The sequence below is a fragment of the Gallinula chloropus genome, assembly GCF_964237585.1.
Source record: "Gallinula chloropus genome assembly, chromosome: 3".
In the NCBI taxonomy this organism is placed as follows: domain Eukaryota; kingdom Metazoa; phylum Chordata; class Aves; order Gruiformes; family Rallidae; genus Gallinula; species Gallinula chloropus.
The window spans coordinates 45,417,956-45,441,361 of NC_140087.1; the positions used below are offsets into that span (position 1 = coordinate 45,417,956).

The 23,406-nt window shown below is 46.0% G+C and overlaps 1 protein-coding gene across 1 annotated transcript; it reads left to right on the top strand.

Annotated features, from left to right (window-relative positions):
• Window positions 1-341: 341 nt before the first annotated feature.
• On the top strand, window positions 342-16,895 carry LOC311189394 (protein ELYS-like; the record flags this gene model as incomplete). The annotated part of the gene is made up of 27 exons (XM_084261063.1): window positions 342-462; window positions 767-1,059; window positions 1,881-1,995; window positions 2,264-2,471; window positions 2,600-2,716; window positions 3,675-3,759; window positions 4,317-4,467; window positions 5,262-5,394; window positions 5,485-5,666; window positions 6,085-6,146; window positions 6,586-6,714; window positions 7,244-7,334; window positions 7,427-7,516; window positions 7,679-7,819; window positions 8,375-8,479; window positions 8,887-8,980; window positions 9,609-9,732; window positions 9,833-9,889; window positions 10,283-10,429; window positions 10,579-10,766; window positions 10,891-11,035; window positions 11,114-11,245; window positions 14,558-14,705; window positions 14,795-14,945; window positions 15,435-15,672; window positions 16,564-16,758; window positions 16,839-16,895. The coding sequence occupies 27 exons, from the start codon at window positions 342-344 to the stop codon at window positions 16,893-16,895; spliced, it is 3,699 nt and encodes a 1,232-aa protein (XP_084117189.1).
• Between the last annotated feature and the right edge of the window lie 6,511 nt (window positions 16,896-23,406).

Sequence of the window (23,406 nt, forward strand, 5' to 3'; positions counted from 1 at the left end):
CAAGGGAAGGGACAAATCATGAGGAAACTCATCCTGTTACTGAGCAGCTTTTCAAATTAGGATTCCTTCTTTCTGAGGTTTTTTCCTGTTACTTACCTTGTCAGTACGTCTGTGGCATTTTTTGTTGGTGATCTCATAGGAATCAGAAAAGCAAAGGATTCTCCTTTTGCTCTGCTGGGAGATCAAAGTCTGTCCCAAGTGCCATTGTTTTAGGCTGAGAGCTACAAGTGACATACAGGAGATTTCACACTGTGTGCTGATGCCACTTCTGTCAATCTCCAAGCTAGGTATGGCAGCCATGAGTCTATTTTTGCCTTTTTTTTCTTTATTTACAGTGCAGAATGCAAGAGCTACAGGCTGAGGTAACAACCAGTCTGCTGCAGTTTCCAGAGGTGACACTTCAGGCCCTTGGGCAAGATGGGAAAAGCCCGGATTCTGTGCTGTGCGGGAAGTTTTCTGGAGGTGAGCGTTTTCCTTTAAAGTTGGTCTCCTTACCAAGTTATTCTTGCCTGGAAGGGAGAGGACAACGCTGCTAAGCGCTGCGGCCACACTCCCAGAGTATTTAGTAGGATGCAGAGAGTGATCAGAGAGAGAGCTGCTGCAAGTGGCTGAGCAGGCTAGGCAGCTGACTTTCTAGGTGATCTGACAGTAGAGCTGGGTGCCTCTCTGGATCTCTAGGCTTCTTTTACTGCCAGGTAGTCCCTATCTACCGGACTGTCAATGCAGTAATTGAGTTAAGATGGCTTTCTCTTCTCTTCTCTTCCAGGGAGAAACGCGCTAGCCTGGCTGGCACGTGGCCCTCATCTGGAGGTAGTGAACTCTGTCACCGGAGAGCGTCTTTCTGCTTACCGATTCAGTGGAGTAAACCAAGAGCTTCCCACTGTTCGTGTGGTAAGGGAGTTTTCCTGGCAGAAGAGAACTGGGCTGCTGGTTGGCTTGGAAGAAGCAGAAGGAAGCGTTCTCTGCCTGTACGACCTTGGGATATCGAGAGTGGTTAAAGCTGTTGTTATTCCTGGACGGGTACGTACTTTTTCTTTGGAGACACGAAGGCTTTGTGATGTTAGGAGCTGCGTAATCCTGTCAGAAAACTGTCTTCAAAATATCCCAAACCTCCATAGGCATGCTGCCAATGACTCAGACATGTTCCCAAGAGTGTCCCACTTGCAAGCAGGTGCTTTAGAGCAGAACACGATTTTGTCTTGACTCGGGGTAGTGAGTCTTGGAGCTTTAGCTGGCAGAGGAGAGCTGTGGGCTGTCACAAGTGTATAGCCAATAAGGAAATTCCATTTTTGAAAAATAGCAAAGATTTGTTAAGTTTAATAGATTTGTTAAGTCTAATTAAGCTGGAAATTGGAAAAGGGAAATATAAGATGGGTTATGTTGCATATCGAATCTGTACCTAGAGCAGTGAGTTGAAATCAAATGGAGTGTTAGCTATGGGGTTTCTTCAGAAGATTCCTTTACCACCACAAAGTGGTTCAGGAGAAAATATGAAGACACCTTTGGGGGAAGCTTGGCTGTTGTGTGACGGAGGTTATGAATTCTGGAAGAAAGCCAAAGCTGATGTGAATTTTTGCCCTGCATGCTCTCGATTGAAAACGCATTTGGACTGTTGCTTTCATTTTGCTTCCTGTCTTTTTGGTGAGTAGATCAGTGAGGTCAGTGTGGACAGGACACAAGTCTTACTGGTTGGACTGTTTGCTAGTAAATGGAAGGCACTATCAGGGTTTTGTACAGGGCTTTTGTGTTTTTTTCCTCTCTCTTTTCCTTGTTGTCATGCGAAGCAAGGCATTGTTTTTAAATCTTACAGTCTTGTATTTGCTTTCTTGATTCCTATATGCTAATTCTGGCTTCCTTTTCAAATGATTTCTATTCGTCAGAGCCTGCGATGTCTCTTTGGAGTGGCAGCAGTGGCTACAGATGTTGGTTACATCCTTCCGGCTGACCTTTGTTTGGATGATTTATCTGGCAGTAAGAGTGAAGTAGAAGCATCAGGTAAGCTTTCAGTTTTCAAACTGGAATTGAAAAATAAGGCAACTTGTGGCTTTTACCTCAACCCTGAGCATGCTATGTGAATGGGAGCCCCTGTCTGATGGGAGAGTTTGTGGTTCTTTGAATACATGCACGATGGCAATGGCAAAGAGAGTGCTGCCTAAATAGGTATTTGGCCTGGAGCGGTAGAATTGGATTACAGGTGGTGTCACATCAGTGTTTAAAATGCCACCTCCATGGAATCATTTATTGCCTGGTTTTGTGTGTGCAGATCTAGAAGTTTTCTTTACTATTCCTGCTGAAGTCCCACAAAGAAGAGCAATTGCGACCAGGGAACGCAGACATCTCTCTTTTCAATTGCAAGCACCTTCTGGACCATCAGTATCAACCCTGTGCTACATAAGCAGAACCAATCAGCTGGTGGTGGGCTTTTCAGATGGCTACCTGTCACTATGGAACATGAAAACTCTGAAGAGGGAGTAAGTAGGCCTTTATGCTCGGCCATGCCTGGGGTGGCACTCTTTTTGCTTAAGGAAGCATATTAATGTATAGAGAGCTTTTCTTATTTCATTGTTGTTGCTGTTGTTTTTGTTTTTTAAACCTGTAGGCACCACACTCAACCAGAAGGTGGCCGGATTCCTGTCTATGCTGTTACTTTTCAAGAGCCTGAGAATGATCCTCGCAATCGTTGCTACCTCTGGGCCGTTCAGTCTACACAAGAAAGGTGAATAAGAACTTACCATGAGCCACTGAATGAATTTAATTTTTTGTTCAGTATGTGTTCACCTGCAGTTGATACGTGTCTGGTTGTTCTGGTTTTTATAGCTGTTCAGGAGATTCTCTCGTGTACAGAAGGTACCTGATCTTACAATGAGCTTACAATGCAATCTCAACAGGATTTCACTGTTGGGAAGAGGGAGCTACTAATTCCTGCCTTCTGAATGAAGGCAAAGCAGCAGTGGCTAATCATTTGTGCTTGCATTCTTGAATGATTTCCGTTGTTTCTTGACGACTGCTTCTGACATGTTTGGTATTTGCAGCGTGACACGAAAATACCATTGAGCCCAGCTGAGCTGCAGGTCAGATGTGCCGGGCTGCTGCCCCTGAAGGAGGGAGGTGCCGGCATTGCCCATTCCCTTCTGCCAACTGGAGCAGCCTCTGGAGCCTTTGTGAGCCAGTTCAGCTCACCTGGCAGACAACAGCCACTGTTCAGCAGACAAGTCAATGGTTTCCTGCTGGGCTAAGGAATCAGATCAGAATGTTGCAGGGTGCAGTGGCTTGGCACTTTGGGAGGAAGGGAAAGGAAGGGATGAGATCTCTCTCTCCTTCAGCATCTGGAAACTCCCTAATCAGCTCAGCAGTTCCTATTAGGTTTGACTTGAAAACCTTGTTGACTGAGAACTCTTCCCTTTGAAGAACTACTTCCAACAACTTTTAGTTTGTACAGCAACACCAGACTAAAGCTTTCCAATTGTAGGGTGAGCACTTGCCCCCGAAGCTGTCAGAGTTTCCTCCTTTATGTTTTAATGGCTGAATGTGACCAGCCTGTCGTGTTTTTGGAGGTCGTGGTGCTGGTCTTCTCAGCAAAAGTGTGCCATTAAGATGTCTTCAGTCTAGATCTAATGAAATGAGGACTATAAAGCAGCTTTGTAACCAAATTCCATCACTGATACTTTTTTCAGTGGAGGGGACGTTGTGAGTTTACATCTGTTGCAGCTGGCTTTTGGTGGCAGAAAACGCTTGGCATCCGGACAAGTCATGTATGAGGTAAATGATGCATGTATGAGAGAGGATGAAAGGAGTCGTTTTCTCTATGGGACTATCACCTAAGTTGGCCTGTGCAGTATTTACCCTTAAAATTCAGAGCTGACTGAAAAAAAATAGTAAGTCTTTTGCTGGTGCTTCTTGGGCATGGCGTTTGTCCACGGTTTTTGAAAGCAAGCCATGGAATTTGATCCTGCAGTGTCATGTGTGGACTGGCTCCTCTTTGCATTGGAATTAAAGTTGGAAATTCAGCAGTTAAAATTAATCTCTGACAGGCTCCTGATACTATTGGTTTTAGTGTTTGTTTATTCTATAATAGAAATGAGAGTCTCCGCTTAGGCTTCATGTTAGTTTCTCAAAGAGATGGGTTTGATTTTTCTTAGCTGCTGCTCTTGTCTGTTATTTCCAAAGTTACTTGATGAAAGAGAAGGGAGCATGCGTGCTTCACAGACAACTTCAGCATTTTTCTTTGTAGCCAGACATACGTTCTTTCAGATTTAGGAATAATGTCTGATTGGATCTCAAATGCCCTTTCTGCTTGTCGCTTCTTTTTTCCCCAGGGTTTGAAATCCTGCGGCGAATGCTACAGTTTGGATCTCACAGGTGGAATCGTTCCCTTGAGAGGGCAGACCAGGAATACTAAACTACTCAGCTGTCAGACCATTGAAAAATTTAGCCACCCTGATGGCAGTGAGGAAAGCCTTAATGAAGGTTTGTTCATTAGACTAGCTTGCTGGGCTTACTGAAAAGGAGACACTGGATGCCTAGGTTATCTGAGATTCCTCAAGGGAACAAGTGGCTTCCATTTTCATCTCTCTAAAGGCAGTTTAGTTTCAGGAGCTAACAAAAGAGAAATGGCACAGAAGCTCACAATGAGACATCCCTGGAGGTATTTGAGAGGCATGGAGATGTGGTGCTTAGGGACATGGTCCCTAAAAAGAAGTTAATGGTGGACTTGATGATCTTAAAGGTCTTTCCAACCAAAACAAGTCTATGATTCTATTCCAACTGGAGGGAAAATCCATACTGTATATAGTTTCTCACTGGAATCAACATCCATGTTTTTCTGAAGTGTAGCAAACACAAGGCAGATGATGTTTGCTGCTGAGTCCTGCAACTAATAGTGAAGTGTATGAGGTTCCCTAAATGGTAATAATGAAATCAACAGAAATAGCACCTTGTTCCTTACTCAGTTATGGAAAATGAAATGCCACCTACTTTGCTTACGTCCAGCAAATGCATTCTCCCCAGAGAAGAGAGACGGCTCCACTTAGTGAGAGAACTGGAGTAGAATGTTACTGAGCGACACAATTGTATACTAGACATGTTTGCATGCTTTCTGAAAGCATCCTAGGATGCTTTGGGTTTTGCTAAACTCTTCCTCATCCCAATCAGTACGTGTTGTGCTTGGTGACAGAACTAAGGTAAAACGGAAAGCGGTGTTTTAAAAATAGCAGACAAATCGTATTTTCCACCAATGAGAATCAATGTCTTGTCTTTTACAGTCATCTCTCCTGAGACCAGTGTCTCAGTCTTCAGCTGGCAAGTGAATACCTATGGTCAGGGAACACCATCGACTTTTTTGTGTGTATTTCACATTAATCGCTGGTATCAGACTGAAATGCCGGATTCACTAAGGTAGGTTTTTCTTTCGTTGTTCTCCATATATCGCTTCGGAAGAATTCACTGAGCTGTCAGCGTTGAGCTTATGCACTGCTTTTCTTTAAGGGCGGAAGAATTCCTTCACGATTGCCCCTACTTTGCACTGTGGTCGCTGGATGCTGTAACGAGGGTGACTTCTCCAAAGCTCATTTTGGATGTTCTGGTACAGGAGCGGAGTCTCAGTCGGGGAGTTCCTCCATCTCATCCACCACCTGAGCAGTTTTTTCATCCAGGCATCTACAACTTTGGTAGGTATTTCACTGCTTTGAATAGTGCTAAGCTGCCATGGAGGTCAGAGGCCATGGACTGGTTCTCGGATTCATTGTTTGTCACTCCAATACCCAAGGAAGAAGCTCCAGGCCCCTCCCAAGGCCACCTCTGAAACATATCTGAGAGCCTGCTGTCTGGGTTTTGGTGTTTGTTGCTTTGGTAATGCCGACACTGAAGTGGTGATGGTTATAAAATGAAAGGGCCTTGAACTGAAGCTCACAGCACCTGGATAGCACTCGAGAGAAATTGTTTTGTATCCCAAACTGCGTCAGTGCTCTGCTGAAGACAACGGGTGCTCAGTTACATCTGTCCAGATACTGCTACGTGCGAGTGTAAAGTGCTCAGAGAGTAACCGTGAGAGTACAGGGGCCTGTCACATGCTCATTGTTTCTGCAGATGGTACATGCTTGCTGAACTCCGGAGTGGTTCACATGACTTGCACCGGCTTCCAGAAGGAGGTGATCTTTGCTGTACCTTTATTGCGAGTGTCGGGAGATGTAGCTTTTCCATGTTCTCTCTTGCCCCACTTTCAGCCTCAGAGACCCTTTATGCTCACCCTGCCCATTTGCAGGCATCATTCCGGTTGCGTCCTGCCAGTTTTAGGTGCGCGGTAATGTTTTAGGGCGACTCTTGGGACTGTAACACTCCTGTTGTCACCCGTTGAAGCACGATCGGGGATTGAATGCCTAGAAAGAAATGCAGCATTGCTTTAGGGGAGGGAAAGCCATTACTTCTTTGTTCCTCACCCGTGGAACTGCTGGCATGGCCTGAAGCGAGGGTTTTGATCCCTGATTAACTTGAAGGAGGGGGGCAGAAGGGAGAACAGGAGAAAGTACTGGGCATTTGGGGAAGAAAAGCAATGCTGTCTTAACCCGTATTTTGTGACTGATGTTTCAGGCGTTGCAGTTGCTAAAGAAATCCGGTCCTTCAATAATCAAAGCCATTCCTGAGACCTACAACAGGTGTCTTGTATCTGGCTTGCTCTCTCCGAGACTGTCTGATGTCCCGCCATCCAGTTTGAGTCAGGTGCGTGCGTATCAGGGGATCACAGGGGAGATCCATCCCTCTTGTTTGCCAGGGCTGCAGAGGCTTCGAGAGATGATGATATGGTCTTCCTCATATTTGCCCTGAAGCACGAGTGTTGCCTTCAGTTAGCAGAAGTAACAGTCGCCTGAGGTCCCAAGTGCCGCATTTGACTGGCAGCAGCCCCAGCGGATCTGGGGCTAGGGAGCCATCGGCTAATTCTGTGCCACAGAGAGGCCCAAGGCATCGTGCAGTTAGTGCTGGTCGGGTGCAAGAGGAGGCATCAGTCCCTCAGAGCAACCTCCATCCCCGCCTGTTTCCCAAAGCATTAGGTTTGGCATTTAGTACCTGACAAGGGGGGGAGTCTGCCTCAGAGGCAAACTACTGCATCCTCTGAAAGCAGAGCTATACTTCTGGACTAATTGACTTGTGATCTCTGAATGAGTCGGCAGTTAGAGATAAACACTTAGAGTTGAGGGTTCAGATATCAAAATATATCGGAGTCTCATTTTATTTTGTCTGTTGTGATTAGGAGGAGCAATTTGAAGCGATACTGTCAGCTGCTGTCCGGACAGGCTCTTTAGATTTTCTGACGGGATGCATTAAACATTGGGCATCTGAAGGTAATCCTTGACTTCTGAGGCTGGTTTTATGGTAGACTTTTTAGCTTTGAGTTTGAAGGTGCTGATTCATTTCTTCTTTTGTTTTCTTACAGAGCGGCCAAGTTCTGCTGCCAATTGGCGGTTTGTTCTTGCGTGGACGTGGAACAAAGTGATCTGTACAAAAAATGAGTTGGACCAAATGTGTGAGTACTAATGTGGTCATTCTGCACCTGTAAAATCATTCCTACTGATTGAACTTGCTCAGAAGTCTGCTGGCACCTGTTATTGCACACGGTTCCCAAAGGGAACCTTGAAACTCTGCAATTGCTTTGTACGCTAATGATGGACTATTTCTTCTTGAAAAGGTGCTCCGCTCTTCGATGGTTCTTGCAACTTCATTGACCCACAGACGTTACGGTCTCTTCAGCACTGCCAGTTGCTTTTGACCAACCTTAGCAGAGTCTTAAACTGTTTTCTAACAGAGGCACGAGAGCTTACCGAACAAGGTTTGTAACAGCATCATTCAATCTCTCATACATTCTGTTAAGATTTGGAGTGATGCTTGGGTTGTAATTGTGGAAACAGGAGCTTTGGTTGGTTTTGATGATGGGAAGGCAGTCAGACGCAGCTGGGAGAAGGGGCTTAAATCTGAGAAGTTGTGACTGTCACGTAATATGCACGGAGTTCTGGGACATAGTTTGTTGTGGGGATCGTGCAAGTCGCTGGGGAGGTTACGTTCAGCAAGAAGCTACACAGGCAGCAGCTGGGTTGAGATGACAGCAAGTGAATGTGGTAGCATTTGCTATAGTAAAAGTGTCTGCTATGTGAATAGCTCTAGTTGCATTTTAACCTCTAGTGAACCTGTTTCTTTGCAGGGGTTGCTTTTTGTTTTGGTGGTGACTGTGTGGGATTCTCTTCAGAGAAGAGAGTCATACCGAGTGAGAATACAAGGAGAAAGATTTCTGCCCTGTTATTTAAATACTTCCTATTGAGTAGGATGAAGGGAATTGTGTAGAAGTGAAGATTTGCAGAACGAGAAATCATCTTATGCCTTGTTTCAGGTTTTGCCAACTTGAGAAAGAAGCAGTTGGTAACCAGCCTTGTTTCTTTGTATGCGCAAGTGGTTGCCTGGTTCTGTCGATCCAGTCTCCTTCCAGAGGGTTTAGGTAAGCATGAACTGTAATTCATTTGCAACAGGGAGACCATCCGCTCAGCCATGTCTATGGAGACATTCTCAGCTGTGCTTTAGTAGTCGTTTCATCAGTAACAAGTCGTGTTTGTTTCGTGGCCACAGCGTATGCTGGAGTTCTGTTTCTGAAACGGAGCTGTTCCTGTTTTATCAAGTATGGGGGGTAGAATAATGCAGCTACCTCAGCTCTAAACCAAAAATGGCACTTGAGACAGGAAGGTCTTGAGTCTTGTGTCATACTGGCACAAAGGCAGAAAGAGCCTTGGCTTCGTTCAGAGTCGGAGGCTTCTCGGTGCTGAGCTCATTTCCTGCTATTTTAGTCAACGTGTTGCTTTAAAAATGTGCTGTTCCTTCTTTAATTTGCTTGGACTTTCTTGCCTGCAGATGACGATGTGCCTTTGGCTCGACCTTTCTACAATTATCCTCTGCTGCAGAGCTACTACACCGGCCATCGACAGCAACTTGAGCGTCTGTCAAGGTAGGCCTTACAGGGAAACTCTGGAAGGCTTCCGCTGCACATCCAGGAGCGGAAGGGAATGGCTGTTGTGTCGACAGTTGTCTCTGCTGTGCTGAATTCATTTGCTGTCAATCCTCCTGGCTTCAGGGATGTGTGTGTTCCTTTGAACACAGAGGTTGCTTTCCTCTGTTAGAATGTTTGTACCTAAGGCCGCTTTGCAGCGTCTCTTGGTGACATCATTGTTTTAAAAAAAGCCCTCTCTCTCCTTGACTAGTGATCTCTGGGAACCATGGTATTGGCCTGAATCCCCTACTCACAAGTACGTCGGTGTTATTTACGCACATGAAGCGGTTGGCAGAGCCAGCACTCACTGGCTGTTGGATAGAAGTCGGTTCCCAGTGGGAGCTTTCGTCCCTGGCCTGGCTGACTAGCATCCGGGTGATAGGCCTTGGATGAGGGGGTCTGAGGTTCTTCTTTGGAAATTGTACTGAAAAGGAAATAAGGGCCTAACACAGATTGGGCTATGACGCTGCTGCAATGACAAACAGGCTCAGGCTGTTTCCACTTTCAAGCCCTTGATCTTGAACCATTTCCTCTGTGCAACCTGAGCCATTTACTCTGTGCAACTCCTTGCTGCCTCTTGTTCCAGAGGAAAATGGGATTCTGACTGCTTGATGATTGATGGAATGGTTTCCCAGTTAGGAGACCAGGCTGAGAAGTTGTGGCAGAGAGATGAAGGAGGAACTGGGAAATATCCCCCTGCTAGTTTACACGTGAGCGTCATTTCTCTGAAAACACACCCCTCCCCTCCATACACCAAGGATTAATGAAAGACAGTTTATAAGAAAACTCTTCATTACTTTTTCATGCCAGGCACTGCTGGATCTCTATTTGCTAGAAAGCATTGAAGAAAGCGACAAGCATGCAATTGTATCCTTTCCAGTTACCGGTATGACACCTTCAGTATGTGCACGTAAATGTTCTGTGATGCTGAGATGTTTGGATTGTCCATCTGGCAGCTCCACTGAGCAGAGGGAGGCTGAGTGAGTAACGGGAGTGCTTCAGGGTCTGAAGGTAACCTTTCTGAATGGCTGGCAGAAGCCAATGAGCATTCCTTTCTGGTAACTTATTCGGACCACAGTTTTGAGCTCAGGACCTGTCTGTCTGCTGTTTCTAAGAGCTTCAAAAGGCAAGACTGATACCTCAGCAGATTTGTCTTCCTCCCATTCTTGTGTTTGCCTTTCATTGTGCTTTTTCTAACTGTAATGTGACCCATCTTTGGTCCTACAAATTTATGATCCTTAATTAGATGCTCGATGCCAGACAATTTACCTGCTGCTAGACATCATGCATTCCTTTCCGAACCAAACAGATGCTTCAATCAGTTCTTTCCGAACAGCCTTTGCCATCCCTTGGGGTCTGGTTAAGATGATCCAAGGGTTTTGGCTTCTGGACCACAAGGATTATGAAGTAAGTATCTCACAGTTTTCTTTGGTGTTCATTGCAAATTCTATTACTCACAGAAGTTTGTTTAACCCACATGCGCCCTCAGTTAAGAAACTGGGAGATTTTTTGGTTTTTGTGCGCAGCTTAATAGCCATGACCTCTATCTTCTACAGAACTCACTGGCCCTGCTCTTTCACCCAGCTACAATGAGACCTGTGTCATGGCAACACTGGAGAGTTCTTCAGTGCCTCATGTGCCAGGGAGAGCACAGGCAAGCCCTCCGATACATGCAGATGATGAAGCCACCCATGTCAAGCAGCGGGGAAGTGAAGCTTTCCCTCAGTGTGTTGCTGTCCAATAGGTAACGAAATAGATCCCACTATTTTGGCATAATATCTTGGGGCAGCTTTTGGGGCATAATGTTAATAATCTTTGTTATCCTTGTAATAGTCTCAAAAGAAAATAATACAAGAAATTAATTGCAGGTGCCTGGTGGAGGCTTGGGGCCTGTTGCATCAACACAGCACCAAGTTAAACATGGAGGAGCTGCTAAAACACACGTACAAAATCTGTCGGGAGCTGGGACTAATGGAAGATTTATTGAAACTACATTTTACAGTCACGGAACAAGTAAGTGTGGACAACAGGTCTTTAAAAAGAGAAGAGGTGGAATCCTAGTACAGTTCTGACAGGTGTTATTTCTCACAGGAGCATTTGGAGAAGTTTTTACTGACCAATGCTGATGTTCAGAGTCATGAATTGCTTTTAGCCCACCAACGGCAGCGTGCCAATTCTAACCCCGCAGAACAGCTGAATCAGTCACTGCAGGATCCTTCATCTGTCATCACAGAAGGTAATTTTAGGAGGGTGAAGGAGTTGTGACACTAACCATCACTCTCTTGGATGAGACAGGGCTGATACCCATTCCCTCTTGTTTCACAGTCTCCAGACCAACGCCATTATCAACAGTAACAAACAAAGCTAATGCAGGAAATGTGCATACAATGGCAACATACATCAGTAATGTTTTGTCCAAAATTGAAGAAGTCCGTATTGGAATTGAGCAGGAAGCCCACGTCACACAACGTGATAGGTAAGAAGCCTTCTAAAAATGTTGTGTCTTGAGCTAGATTCTTGGAAAGAGAGGGAGGGGAAAAGGCATTATAAGTAATGTTGGATGAGAGAGGTTTTCTTCTATGACACTTCTATTTCTGCAAGCACATATTTTTACGTGCTTTCAGAGTTTTAGATAGCTGAAACCAAATGGACTAGAGGATCTTTCAAGGTTCCTTCCAAACCCTAACATTCTCTGATTCTGTGGAGCTAAAGCTATGATTACCATCAACCCATTGGTGTAGGGGTTTGCATGGATGTGACTATGCCATCAAGTTGTAATCTTTTACCTCTTCCTGCCCAATTCTGGCTTCATTTTTCCCAGGCTTAGTTAGAAATAGTCAGAATTATACAGAATGGAAGAAAGGCTGGGAGTTTTCCAAAGCTATTGTGAAATAAATGTGAATTCCAGTATGTTTGGGCTTCAGAGGATTGGAAGTCATTTACACCTTCTTTGTAATTCCAGCCCTGGAACTACCAAACCACCAGTCAGAGCCCATCATATTCCCGATTCAGAGTTGCCCAATGCGGTTGTTGGGACACCAATTGCACAACGTGGTGGTCGCTGGCACTCAGCATGCAGAGCCTCAACTTCCTTCGTGGCACCCAGGAAACTAAAACCGAAACTGCAACGTTCCATTTCAGCAGTGAATTCTGCCCGAGCAAAAGAGCTGAATTTACTGAAGACTCCACTCGTGGTTAAGGTCTGTACGGCCAAACCCAGGAACAACTGGCCACCCCAAAGGCCTGTGAACTTGGTTTAAGGCAACCCCCCCCCAGTAGGTAACACACAAACTGCTGGGTTCCAAAGGTGGAGCATTTGCAGTCTGCGTGTGTTTATTGTATAGGCAGTATTTTTATAGGCAGTATGGTGGGGACGGGTCTGGAAGAGGGGAAGTTAAGTTGTAGTTAAATCCCAGCACGCCCATTGTGACAGAGCTCCGTGAAATAAGCTTGTTTTTACTGGATAGAACAAAGGAAGTCCAATTTGGAACTCTCAATATGCTTAGATATTGAAAGATGCAATTTGTCGCTTAAATGATCCTGCTTTTAAACCCTTTCCATACTGTGAAATCACCTTCAGCTGAGGAAGGAAGACCTGAACGCTCCTCGCTGAAGCTGGGTGGGGACTTCTACAGCAGGGTCACTTATTTTCGTCTGGCGCACAGATGGATCCATGGATTAGTAAAGGAATCGGCTCTGGCTGTTGCTGTGCTGGGTGGTGCTTCGCATGGCAGCGTGCTCAGTCACTGTGTCTGGGGTGCCATGTGAAGCTGTGTGCCTTTTAGAAGAGCAGCATAGATATGGCAAAACTCATGGGGAGGGGAGATACTGCTGCAGACAAGAAGATGCCGTCGGGGTAATGAGTTGGAAACATTTTATGTTGGCATTCAGAAAGAGGCAAGGAGAAACGTGAAAAGCCTGGGGTTTGTCCTTCAGGATTTTCTACCTTTGGGAGAAGAGCAGCGTAGAGGCAAAGCTTTGTCCTTGCTGCTGGCACAGACTCTGTAACTTAAACTAACTTAACATGGTTTTAATGAGTCAACTGTGGTTTAAATGGAGTGGTTTTATCTCTGTTCATAGCGAGCTAAAGCCTTGGCCACATCAGCTCCTGGCTTTTCTGGGATCACCCCTCAGTCTATTCTGAGACCCAGCCTCCGCACCAAACCCCTAGCGACTCCCTCTGCATCTCCAGGACGATCCATTTGTCCTGTACGGCCAAAGGAATCGAGAATATCTTTCAGGGAAGAGAACTCGAATGCCAGATGGACTGCTGAGGTAAGCAGGGCTGCACTTAGGGATTGTTACAGTTAAAGGCCTTACTGACTCTGATCTGATTGGGATGGTTTTTTTCCCAGTTTGCCAAAAGTCCTTACATTGCGAATAGGAATTGCGCTTCAGACCGGCAGACTTGAATTTGGTCAAAAAAGCCACGGCAGAGCTTCTGTAACGCCTCGTGCCTACAGCAACATACTCACAAGAAATGCCCATGACCTTGGAGGTCTTTACTTGGCGTTGTTAGGAGCTGTGATTCCAAATGAACGTGCCGAAACTGGGAGCAGAACAGGGCCATGTGCTAATCTACACATGTGATCTTTCTGTATATGTACTAAGGAATTGTCATCATCTGCTTTTATTATAACGATGACTGCCTCTTATAGAGAGCTTCTGAATTATAACAGGCGGCCCCCGCGCATGTGCGCTCGCTCTTTCTGATACATGAGCTTCTTACTAATAGAGCAGGGTGGCCAGCTTAATTTACTTGTTCCATCCAACAAGCATAGTGAGTGCTACAGTTCTCGTGGTAGTGCGTGCCAGCATCAGCAAAAAGAGGTCTTGAGTTATGATTCTGGGTATGCAAAGCCCAGGTTAATCTTACGGTAAGCATAAAGGTTCTGGCCAGTGGGCAAGTTTCTCTTAGGGGTTACCAGCTGTTCTTCATAGTACTCCCTAAAGGTCCTGCATGGTTTTTTTAACTTTCCTGGAAATATTCAATTTCTCAAAATAGCCAGCTTCAGATATGTGTTTTGTGAGCCTTCGCTCTGGGCCTGTGATGCACTTCTTGTTGTCCAGAGTCAAAGTTTTTGAGTGAGTCAGACTCAGCAGTGGATTTTGCAGGTTGTAGGTCCCGCATTTGAAACCTTTCAGCCAGCCGGAAGGTGTCTGCAGGGAGCTTTTCCCTTAGTCCTTGCAATATTCACATCAGTTTGTCCAAGAGAATTAGCAATTGCGCTGTGGATTCGGTCATCTCAGGCATGGGTGTTTCAGGAGGAGAAGGGCAGAGCCTGCTCTTTTGTGAGCAGATTGAAAATGGCAGGTGCTGACGAGGGTGTGAGAATTGTTTTCCCTCCGAGTGGCAGGTTCTGTAGCTGCACTAGTCTTGCTGCTCGTTGGCTACAAGAACCAGGAGGAATTGGTGGGTGCTGGTGGGTAGAACTTGCTGCTCTTCAGTCACTACTTAGAAATAGCACAGCTCGTTGTGTGCAGTGGACTTCTTGTAATGAGGTGGCTTTTGGCTGTACACCTTTCCTTCACCAGAATGATCGTGATCCTCGCCTGAGTGAGCGAGCAGTCACCAGAAATTCTGTATTAGACCGATGTGGCAAGATCCTTCCCAGAGTGCAGAGGAAGCTGGCTGGAGAGAGAGCTAAGCCTTACCATGTGCCTTCATCCATCATCACAGAAGGTAACTTTAGGAGGGTGAAGGAAGTGTGCAACTAACCATCACTCACTTGGATGAGACAGGGCTGATACCCATTCCCTCTTGTTTCACAGTCTCCAGACCAACACCATTATCAACAGTAACAAACAAAGCTAATGCAGGAAATGTGCATACAATGGCAACATTCATCAGTAATGTTTTGTCCAAAATTGAAGAAGTCCGTATCGGAATTGAGCAGAAAGCCCACATCACACAACGTGATATGTAAGCAGCCTTCTAAAAATGTTGTGTCTTGAGCTAGATTCTTGGAAAGAGAGGGAGGGGAAAAGGCATTATTGCCAGTAATGTTGGAAGAGAGAGGTTTTCTTCTAGGACACTTCTATTTCTGCAAACACATATTTTTACGTGCTTTCAGAGTTTTAGATAGCTCAAACCAAATGGACTAGATGATATTTCAAGATTCCTTCCAAACCCTAACATGATCTGATTCTGTGGAGCTAAAGCTATGATTACCATCAACCCATTAGTGTAGGGGTTTGGATGGATGTGACTATGCCATCAAGTTGTAATCTTTTACCTCTTCCTGCCCAATTCTGGCTTCATTTTTCCCAGGCTTAGTTAGAAATAGTCAGAATTATACAGAATGGAAGAAAGGCTGGGAGTTTTCCAAAGCTATTGTGAAATAAATGTGAATTCCAGTATGTTTGGGCTTCAGAGGATTGGAAGTCATTTACACCTTCCTTGTAATTCCAGCCCTGGAACTACCAAACCACCAGTCAGAGCCCATCGTATTCCCGATTCAGAGTTGCCCAATGCGGTTGTTGGGACACCAGTTGTACAACGTGGTGGTCGCTGGCACTCAGCATGCAGAGCCTCAACTTCCTTCGTGGCACCCAGGAAACTAAAACCGAAACTGCAACGTTCCACCTCAGCAGTGAATTCTGCCCGAGCAAAAGAGCTGAATTTACTGAAGACTCCACTCGTGGTTAAGGTCTGTACGGCCAAACCCAGGAACAACTGGCCACCCCAAAGGCCTGTGAACTTGGTTTAAGGCAAAACCCCCCCAGTAGGTAACACACAATCTGCTGGGTTCCAAAGGTGGAGCATTTGCAGTCCGCATGTGGTTATTGTATAGGCAATACTTTTGTAGGCAGTACGGTGGGGACGGGTCTGGAAGAGGGGAAGTTAAGTTGTAGTTAAATCCCAGCACGCCCATTGTGACAGAGCTCCGTGAAATAAGCTTGTTTTTACTGGATAGAACAATGGAAGTCCAATTTGGAACTCTCACCATGCTTAGATATTGAAAGATGCAATTTGTCGCTTTAAATGATCCTCCTTTTAAACCCTTTCCATACTGTGAAATCACCTTCAGCTGAGGAAGGAAGACCTGAATGCTCCTCGCTGATGCTGGGTGGGGACTTCTACAGCAGGGTCACTTATTTTCATCTGGTGCACAGATGGATCCATTGATTAGTAAAGGAATCGGCTCTGGCTGTTGCTGTGCTGGGTGGTGCTTCGCATGGCAGCGTGCTCAGTCACTGTGTCTGGGGTGCCATGTGAAGCTGTGCCTTTTAGAAAAGCAGCATAGATATGGCAAAACTCATTGGGTGGGGAGATAGTGTTGCATACAAGAAGATGCCCTATCTGTGTTCCGTCAGGTAATCAGTTGGAAACATTTTATGTTGGCATTAAGAAAGAGGCAAGGAGAAACGTGAAAAGCCTGGGGTTTGTCCTTCAGGATTTTCTACCTTTGGGAGAAGAGCAGTGTAGAGGCAAAGCTTTGTCCTTGCTGCTGGCACAGACTCTGTAACTTAAACTAACTTAACATGGTTTTAATGAGTCAACTGTGGTTTAAATGGAGTGGTTTTATCTCTGTTCATAGCGAGCTAAAGCCTTGGCCACATCAGCTCCTGGCTTTTCTGGGATCACCCCTCAGTCTATTCTGAGACCCAGCCTCCGCACCACACCCCTAGCGACTCCCTCTGCATCTCCAGGACGATCCATTTGTCCTGTACGGCCAAAGGAATCGAGAATATCTTTCAGGGAAGAGAACTCGAATGCCAGATGGACTGCTGAGGTAAGCAGGGCTGCACTTAGGGATTGTTACAGTTAAAGGCCTTACTGACTCTGATCTGATTGGGATGGTTTTTTTCCCAGTTTGCCAAAAGTCCTTACATTGCGAATAGGAATTGCGCTTCAGACCGGCAGACTTGAATTTGGTCAAAAAAGCCACGGCAGAGCTTCTGTAACGCCTCGTGCCTACAGCAACATACTCACAAGAAATGCCCATGACCTTGGAGGTCTTTACTTGGCGTTGTTAGGAGCTGTGATTCCAAATGAACGTACCGAAACTGGGAGCAGAACAGGGCCATGTGCTAATCTACACATGCGATCTTTCTGTATATGTACTAAGGAATTGTCATCATCTGCTTTTATTATAACGATGACTGCCTCTTATAGAGAGCTTCTGAATTATAACAGGCGGCCCCCGCGCATGTGCGCTCGCTCTTTCTGATACATCAGCTTCTTACTAATAGAGCAGGGTGGCCAGCTTAATTTACTTGTTCCATCCAACAAGCATAGTGAGTGCTACAGTTCTCGTGGTAGTGCGTGCCAGCATCAGCAAAAAGAGGTCTTGAGTTATGATTCTGGGTATGCAAAGCCCAGGTTAATCTTACGGTAAGCATAAAGGTTCTGGCCAGTGGGCAAGTTTCTCTTAGGGGTTACCAGCTGTTCTTCATAGTACTCCCTAAAGGTCCTGCATGGTTTTTTTAACTTTCCTGGAAATATTCAATTTCTCAAAATAGCCAGCTTCAGATATGTGTTTTGTGAGCCTTCGCTCTGGGCCTGTGATGCACTTCTTGTTGTCCAGAGCCAAAGTTTTCCAGTGAGTCAGACTCAGCAGTGGATTTTGCAGGTTGTAGGTCCCGCATTTGAAACCTTTCAGCCAGCCGGAAGGTGTCTGCAGGTAGCTTTTCCCTTAGTCCTTGCAATATTCACATCAGTTTGTCCAAGAGAATTAGCAATTGCGCTGTGGATTCGGTCATCTCAGGCATGGGTGTTTCAGGAGGAGAAGGGCAGAGCCTGCTCTTTTGTGAGCAGATTGAAAATGGCAGGTGCTGACGAGGGTGTGAGAATTGTTTTCCCTCCGAGTGGCAGGTTCTGTAGCTGCACTAGTCTTGCTGCTCGTTGGCTACAAGAACCAGGTGGAATTGGTGGGTGCTGGTGGGTAGAACTTGCTGCTCTTCAGTCACTACTTAGAAATAGCACAGCTCGTTGTGTGCAGTGGACTTCTTGTAATGAGGTGGCTTTTGGCTGTACACCTTTCCTTCACCAGAATGATCGTGATCCTCACCTGAGAGAGCGAGCAGTCACCCGAAATTCTGTATTAGACCGATGTGGCAAGATCCTTCCCAGAGTGCAGAGGAAGCTGGCTGGAGAGAGAGCTAAGCCTTACCATGTGCCTTCATCCATCATCACAGAAGGTAACTTTAGGAGGGTGAAGGAAGTGTGCAACTAACCATCACTCACTTGGATGAGACAGGGCTGATACCCGTTCCCTCTTGTTTCACAGTCTCCAGACCAAAGCCATTATCAACAGCAGTAAAAGAAGGAAATGCAGGAAATGTGCATACAAGGGCAAGATTCACCAGGAACATTCTGTCCATAATTGGAGAAATCTGTATCAGAATTGAGCAGAAAGCCCACGTCACACAACGTGATAGGTAAGCCTCTCCCTAATACTGTTGTGTCTTGAGCTGGATGCTTGGAGAGAGAGGGAGGGGAAAAGGCATTATAGGTAATGTTGGATGAGAGAGGTTTTCTTCTAGCGACGATTCTATTTCTGCGAATACATATTTTTACGTGCTTTCAGAGTTTTAGATAGCTCAAACCAAATGGACTAGAGGATCTTTCAAGGTTCCTTCCAAACCCTAACATGATCTGAATCAATGAAGCTAAAGCTATGATTACCATCAACCCATTGGTGTAGGGGTTTGGATGGATGTGACTATGCCATCAAGTTGTAATCTTTTACCTCTTCCTGCCCAATTCTGGCTTCATTTTTCCCAGGCTTAGTTAGAAATAGTCAGAAATATACAGAATGGAAGAAAGGCTGAGAGTTGTCCAAAGCGTATCTAAACCAAAGGGGTTTTCTGCTATGACAACTCTGTTTCTGCAAACATGTATCTTTACCTGACACTAAATGTGTTTACAGAATTTCACATAGCAGAAACCAGACATGTATGGGAAGAAAGGCTGGGATTTATCCAAACCTATGGTGAAATAAATGTGAATTCCAGTATGTTTGGGCTTCAGAGGATTGGAAGTCATTTACACCTTCCTTGTAATTCCAGCCCTGGAACTACCAAACCACCAGTCAGAGCACATCGTCTTCCCGATTCAGAGTTGCCCAATGCGGTTGTTGGGACACCAGTTGCACAACGTGGTGGTCGCTGGCACTCAGCATGCAGAGCCTCTACTTCCTTCGTGGCACCCAGCCCCCTGCAACCCAATCTGCACCGTTCCACCTCAGCAGTGAATTCTGCCCGAGCATCAGAGCTGAATTTGCTGAAGACTCCACTCGTGGTTAAGGTCTGTACTGCCAAAACCCAGGAACAACTGGCCACCCCAAAGGCCTGTGAACTTGGTTTAAGGCAAAACCCCACAGTAGGTCACACACAAACTGCTGGGTTCCAAAGGTGGAGCATCTGCAGTCTGAGTGTGTTTATTGTATAGGCAGTATTATTGTAGGCAGCACGGTGGGGACGGGTCTGGAAGAGGGGACGTTGTAGTTTAATGACAGCTTGCCTGTAGTCACAGATGCAATTTGTCGCTTAAATGATCCTCCTTTTAAACCCTTTCCATACTGTGAAATCACCTTCAGCTGAGGAAGGAAGACCTGAACGCTCCTTGCTGAAGCTGGGTGGGGACTTCTACAGCAGGGTCACTTATTTTCATCTGGTGCACAGATGGATCCATTGATTAGTAAAGGAATCGGCTCTGGCTGTTGCTGTGCTGGGTGGTGCTTCGCATGGCAGCGTGCTCAGTCACTGTGTCTGGGGTGCCATGTGAAGCTGTGTGCCTTTTAGAAGAGCAGCATAGATATTGCAAAATCATGGGGAGGGGAGATACTATTGGAGACAAGAAGATGCTCTCGGGGTAATCAGTTGGAAACATTTTATGTTGGCATTAAGAAAGAGGCAAGGAGAAACGTGAAAAGTGTTGCCTTTCTTAGGCGTGGCGACCTGGTTCAGGAATGGCAACGGCGCCACACTCTGGCAGCACGGTCCATTCAGCTCACAGACACCAATGTGGTGGACGGCAAATGGCGTTTATTAGCAAGGGGCACAGTGTTTTAAAGCCTAGGGCTACGATGTCACTTCCCTCCTCTTACATCACCGGCTACCTACTACTGGTTACCTGAGGAGAGGGGGGGTCCTACCTTTCCATACAGACTGACATCTTCCGACCGCCAGGCCCTATCTACCAACAGAAAAGCCTGGGGTTTTCTACCCTTGGAAGAAGAGCAGCATTAGAGTCAAAACTAAGGAATTGTCATAATCTGTTTTTATTATAACGATTACTGCCTCTTATAGAGAGCTTCTGAATTATAAAAGGAGGCCCCTCGCACGCTCTCTCTCTCTGATATATCAGCTTCTTACTAATAGAGCAGGGTGGCCAGCTTAATTTACTTGTTCCATCCTACAAGCATAGTGAGTGCTACACTTCTCTTGGTAGTGCGTGCCAGCATCAGCAAAGAGAGATCTTGAGTTATGATTCCGGGTATGCAAAGCCCAAGTTAATCTTATGGTAAGCATAAAGTTTCTTGCCAGTGGGCAAGTTTCTCTTAGGGGTTACCAGCTGTTCTTCATAGTACTCCCTAAAAGTCCTGCCTGGTTTTTTTTAACTTTCCTGGAAATACTCAATTTCTCAAAACAGCCAGCTTCAGATCTGTGTTTTGCGAGCCTTTGCTCTGGGCCTGTGATGCACTTGTTGTTGTCCAGAGCCAAAGTTTTCCAGTGAGTCAGGCTCAGCAGGTGGCTTTGCAGGTTATAGGTCCCGCATTTGAAACCTTTCGGCCAGCCGGATGGTGTCTGCAGGTGCCTTTTTCATTTTTCTTGGCTAAAAGAACCAGGTGGAATTGGTGGGTGCTGGTGGGTAGAACTTGCTGCTCTTCGGTCACTACTTAGAAATAGCACAGCTCGTTGTGTGCAGTGGACTTCTTGTAATGAGGTGGCTTTTGGCTGTACACCTTTCCTTCACCAGAATGATCGTGATCCTCGCCTGAGAGAGCGAGCAGTCGCCAGAAATTCTCTATTATACCAATGTGGCAAGATCCTTCCCAGAGTGCAGAGGAAGCTGGCTAGAGAGAACACCAAGCCTTACCATGTGCCTTCAGCCGTCATCAGAGAAGGTAATTTTAGAGGTTGAAGGAGGTGTGCAACTAACCATCACTCACTTGGATGAGACAGGGCTGATACCGATCCCTCTTTTTTCACAGTCTCTCTTTTAACTTTATGTTCTTGAAGATGGTGCAGATGAGGCACAAGCTTCAGCAGAACCACCTGAAACATCACCATATAGCGAACAACGGGCTACTCCTAGGAGAGGAAGGAAGCCTCCACCAGTGGAAATCAAATTCATATCTCCTTTTGCAAGTCCAGTGGATGGAACAAAAAGCAAACAGAAAGAAACTGCAGATGCAGCAGAGAGGACTGCGAAAGAACAGAAGACGACTCTCTACTTTCCTTAAGCCAGTTCTGTACACCACTTTTTGTAGTCATCACAATTGTGTGGATTATTTAGAGGAAAAATGTTCATCTAATTTGGAAGAGATAATTTATATAAATTATTGTACGATTTCATAAACAAATTGTTTTCAATTAGTAGATTTCCTTAGTCAATGCAGTTATCTATTTTATATTAAGAATTCATATGTTATATATTATATAAACACAGTTTATTTGAGGAATGTTAAATAAAAAATGTATCCTTCACAATTTGCTTACTGTCTGATATTTTTTTGAGGGAATAATGGGTTCAATGACCTGTACCGCTCAGAAAATTTAATGTTTGTTTGCTGACCCTCAGAAGCTTTGTAAAGATAGGTTAGAATTCCTGTGACAAGTAACCCTTACAACTTGGTTGAAGCCAAAACCCCCACAGTAGGTAAGACACAAACTGTTGGGTCCCAAATGAGGACCATTTGCAGTCCGTGGGTGCTTATTGTATAGGCAGTCCTTTTGGAAGCAACGCGATAGCAGCAAAGAACTTGGCTACTCAGGGACAGGGTGGGTATATGTTGCTCGGTGCCATATCATCCCTTGGAGGCTCAGGTAGGAAGGGCTTGCTCTGCAGGAGGTCAGACTAACTCCCTCTGCATGGCTCCCTTGCCACCCGTCCTCCTCTCTCATGGGGTCTGCTATTTTCCATGTCTGGTTAACGCTGTCCAGAAGAGGTGCAGTGTTTGCTGGCTCAGAACGGACAGCGGATGCAGAGCGCACGGGCGCATGCGTGATGAGTGCTCTGGGACAGAAGGGGTCTGATGGTGACTTGGTTAAGAAATCGCTCAAGGAACACCTTCCCTGAAGGGCCATACGCTGCTTTCCTCCCAGTTGCCCTTGATGAACCTTTTCTTTGCTTCAACGCAGGGATTTGGCTAAACAGAGGTGGTGGGAAGTGAGCTATCTGTGGAGAGCGGTGATCGCGGGGCGAGGGCTGGGTTTAATGGGGAGACCACGGCTGTTCAGGAGTCCAGCGCCTTTTGTGGCTGGTCTCTTGACCTTTGCATGAAGCCAGCCTGGGGCGGTACAGTTGCTTGATTTCTGCTGTAATAAGTGTATGCTGTGTGCTGTCCTGATGAGGACAGCTCCTTGTTCTCCTACAGCATCAGCTTGTTTTCCTGCAGTGATTTGCCTGGCATTTGCTTTCTGAAGACAGCAGAATGCACTTTGTCAGGCTTCTATTATTTTGTGTCTTCTACCTTTGCTAGTGTGGCGTGGGTTTACTTGTGTGGTGGAGAGAACACTTCAACTGGTAGGAAAGTCTCCACCAAAGGCTGGGCCAGGTGCCTGTCTTGCAGATGTTTTGGCAGTTCAGCTTGTCAGGTTGCGGTTTGTAAAGGCGTGTTGCAGAATCAGGTACTCTAAAGGCACCCGGATGAGGCTGTGGGCAGCCTGCTCCAGGTGACCCTGCTTGAGCAGTGGGGTGGATCAGGTAACCTTGGTGACTGACTGCATTGTGATGCAGTGCGATGGGACACGGTTGCCGTGTCCTGGAACAGTCTGGGTAACTCCTGCATCTCTCCTCGGGGAGGGCTGCGTGTGTGTTGTGCACCGAGACACTTGGCAGCTACTTCTGGCTGTCCAGGTACTGTCAAAAAGAGCACAATTGGCGAACTGTCACGAGGAACTGTTGCAAGCTGAGCCACGTTACACAGGTATGGCAACTCTTGAATGAAAGTACAGTTGTGTTGGAGAGTAATCACAGGAGGCAGCTGGGCAAACTGGCCCCAATGTCAACTTCTGATCTGCGTGGGCTTTCTCTGTTTTCCTAATCAACGGGAAATCCAAGCTACGTTGTGCATCAGAGGCGGCGCGATCTTAGCTGTTGGGGTTGTTGGGATGGAGAGCTGAAATTCCTTCTTCTTTTTCCTCACCTTCTGCTGTGGATTTGTGCTTCTCGCAGAACTTGCGGAGCACAAGCTCTGCAAGGCAGTTGGGAA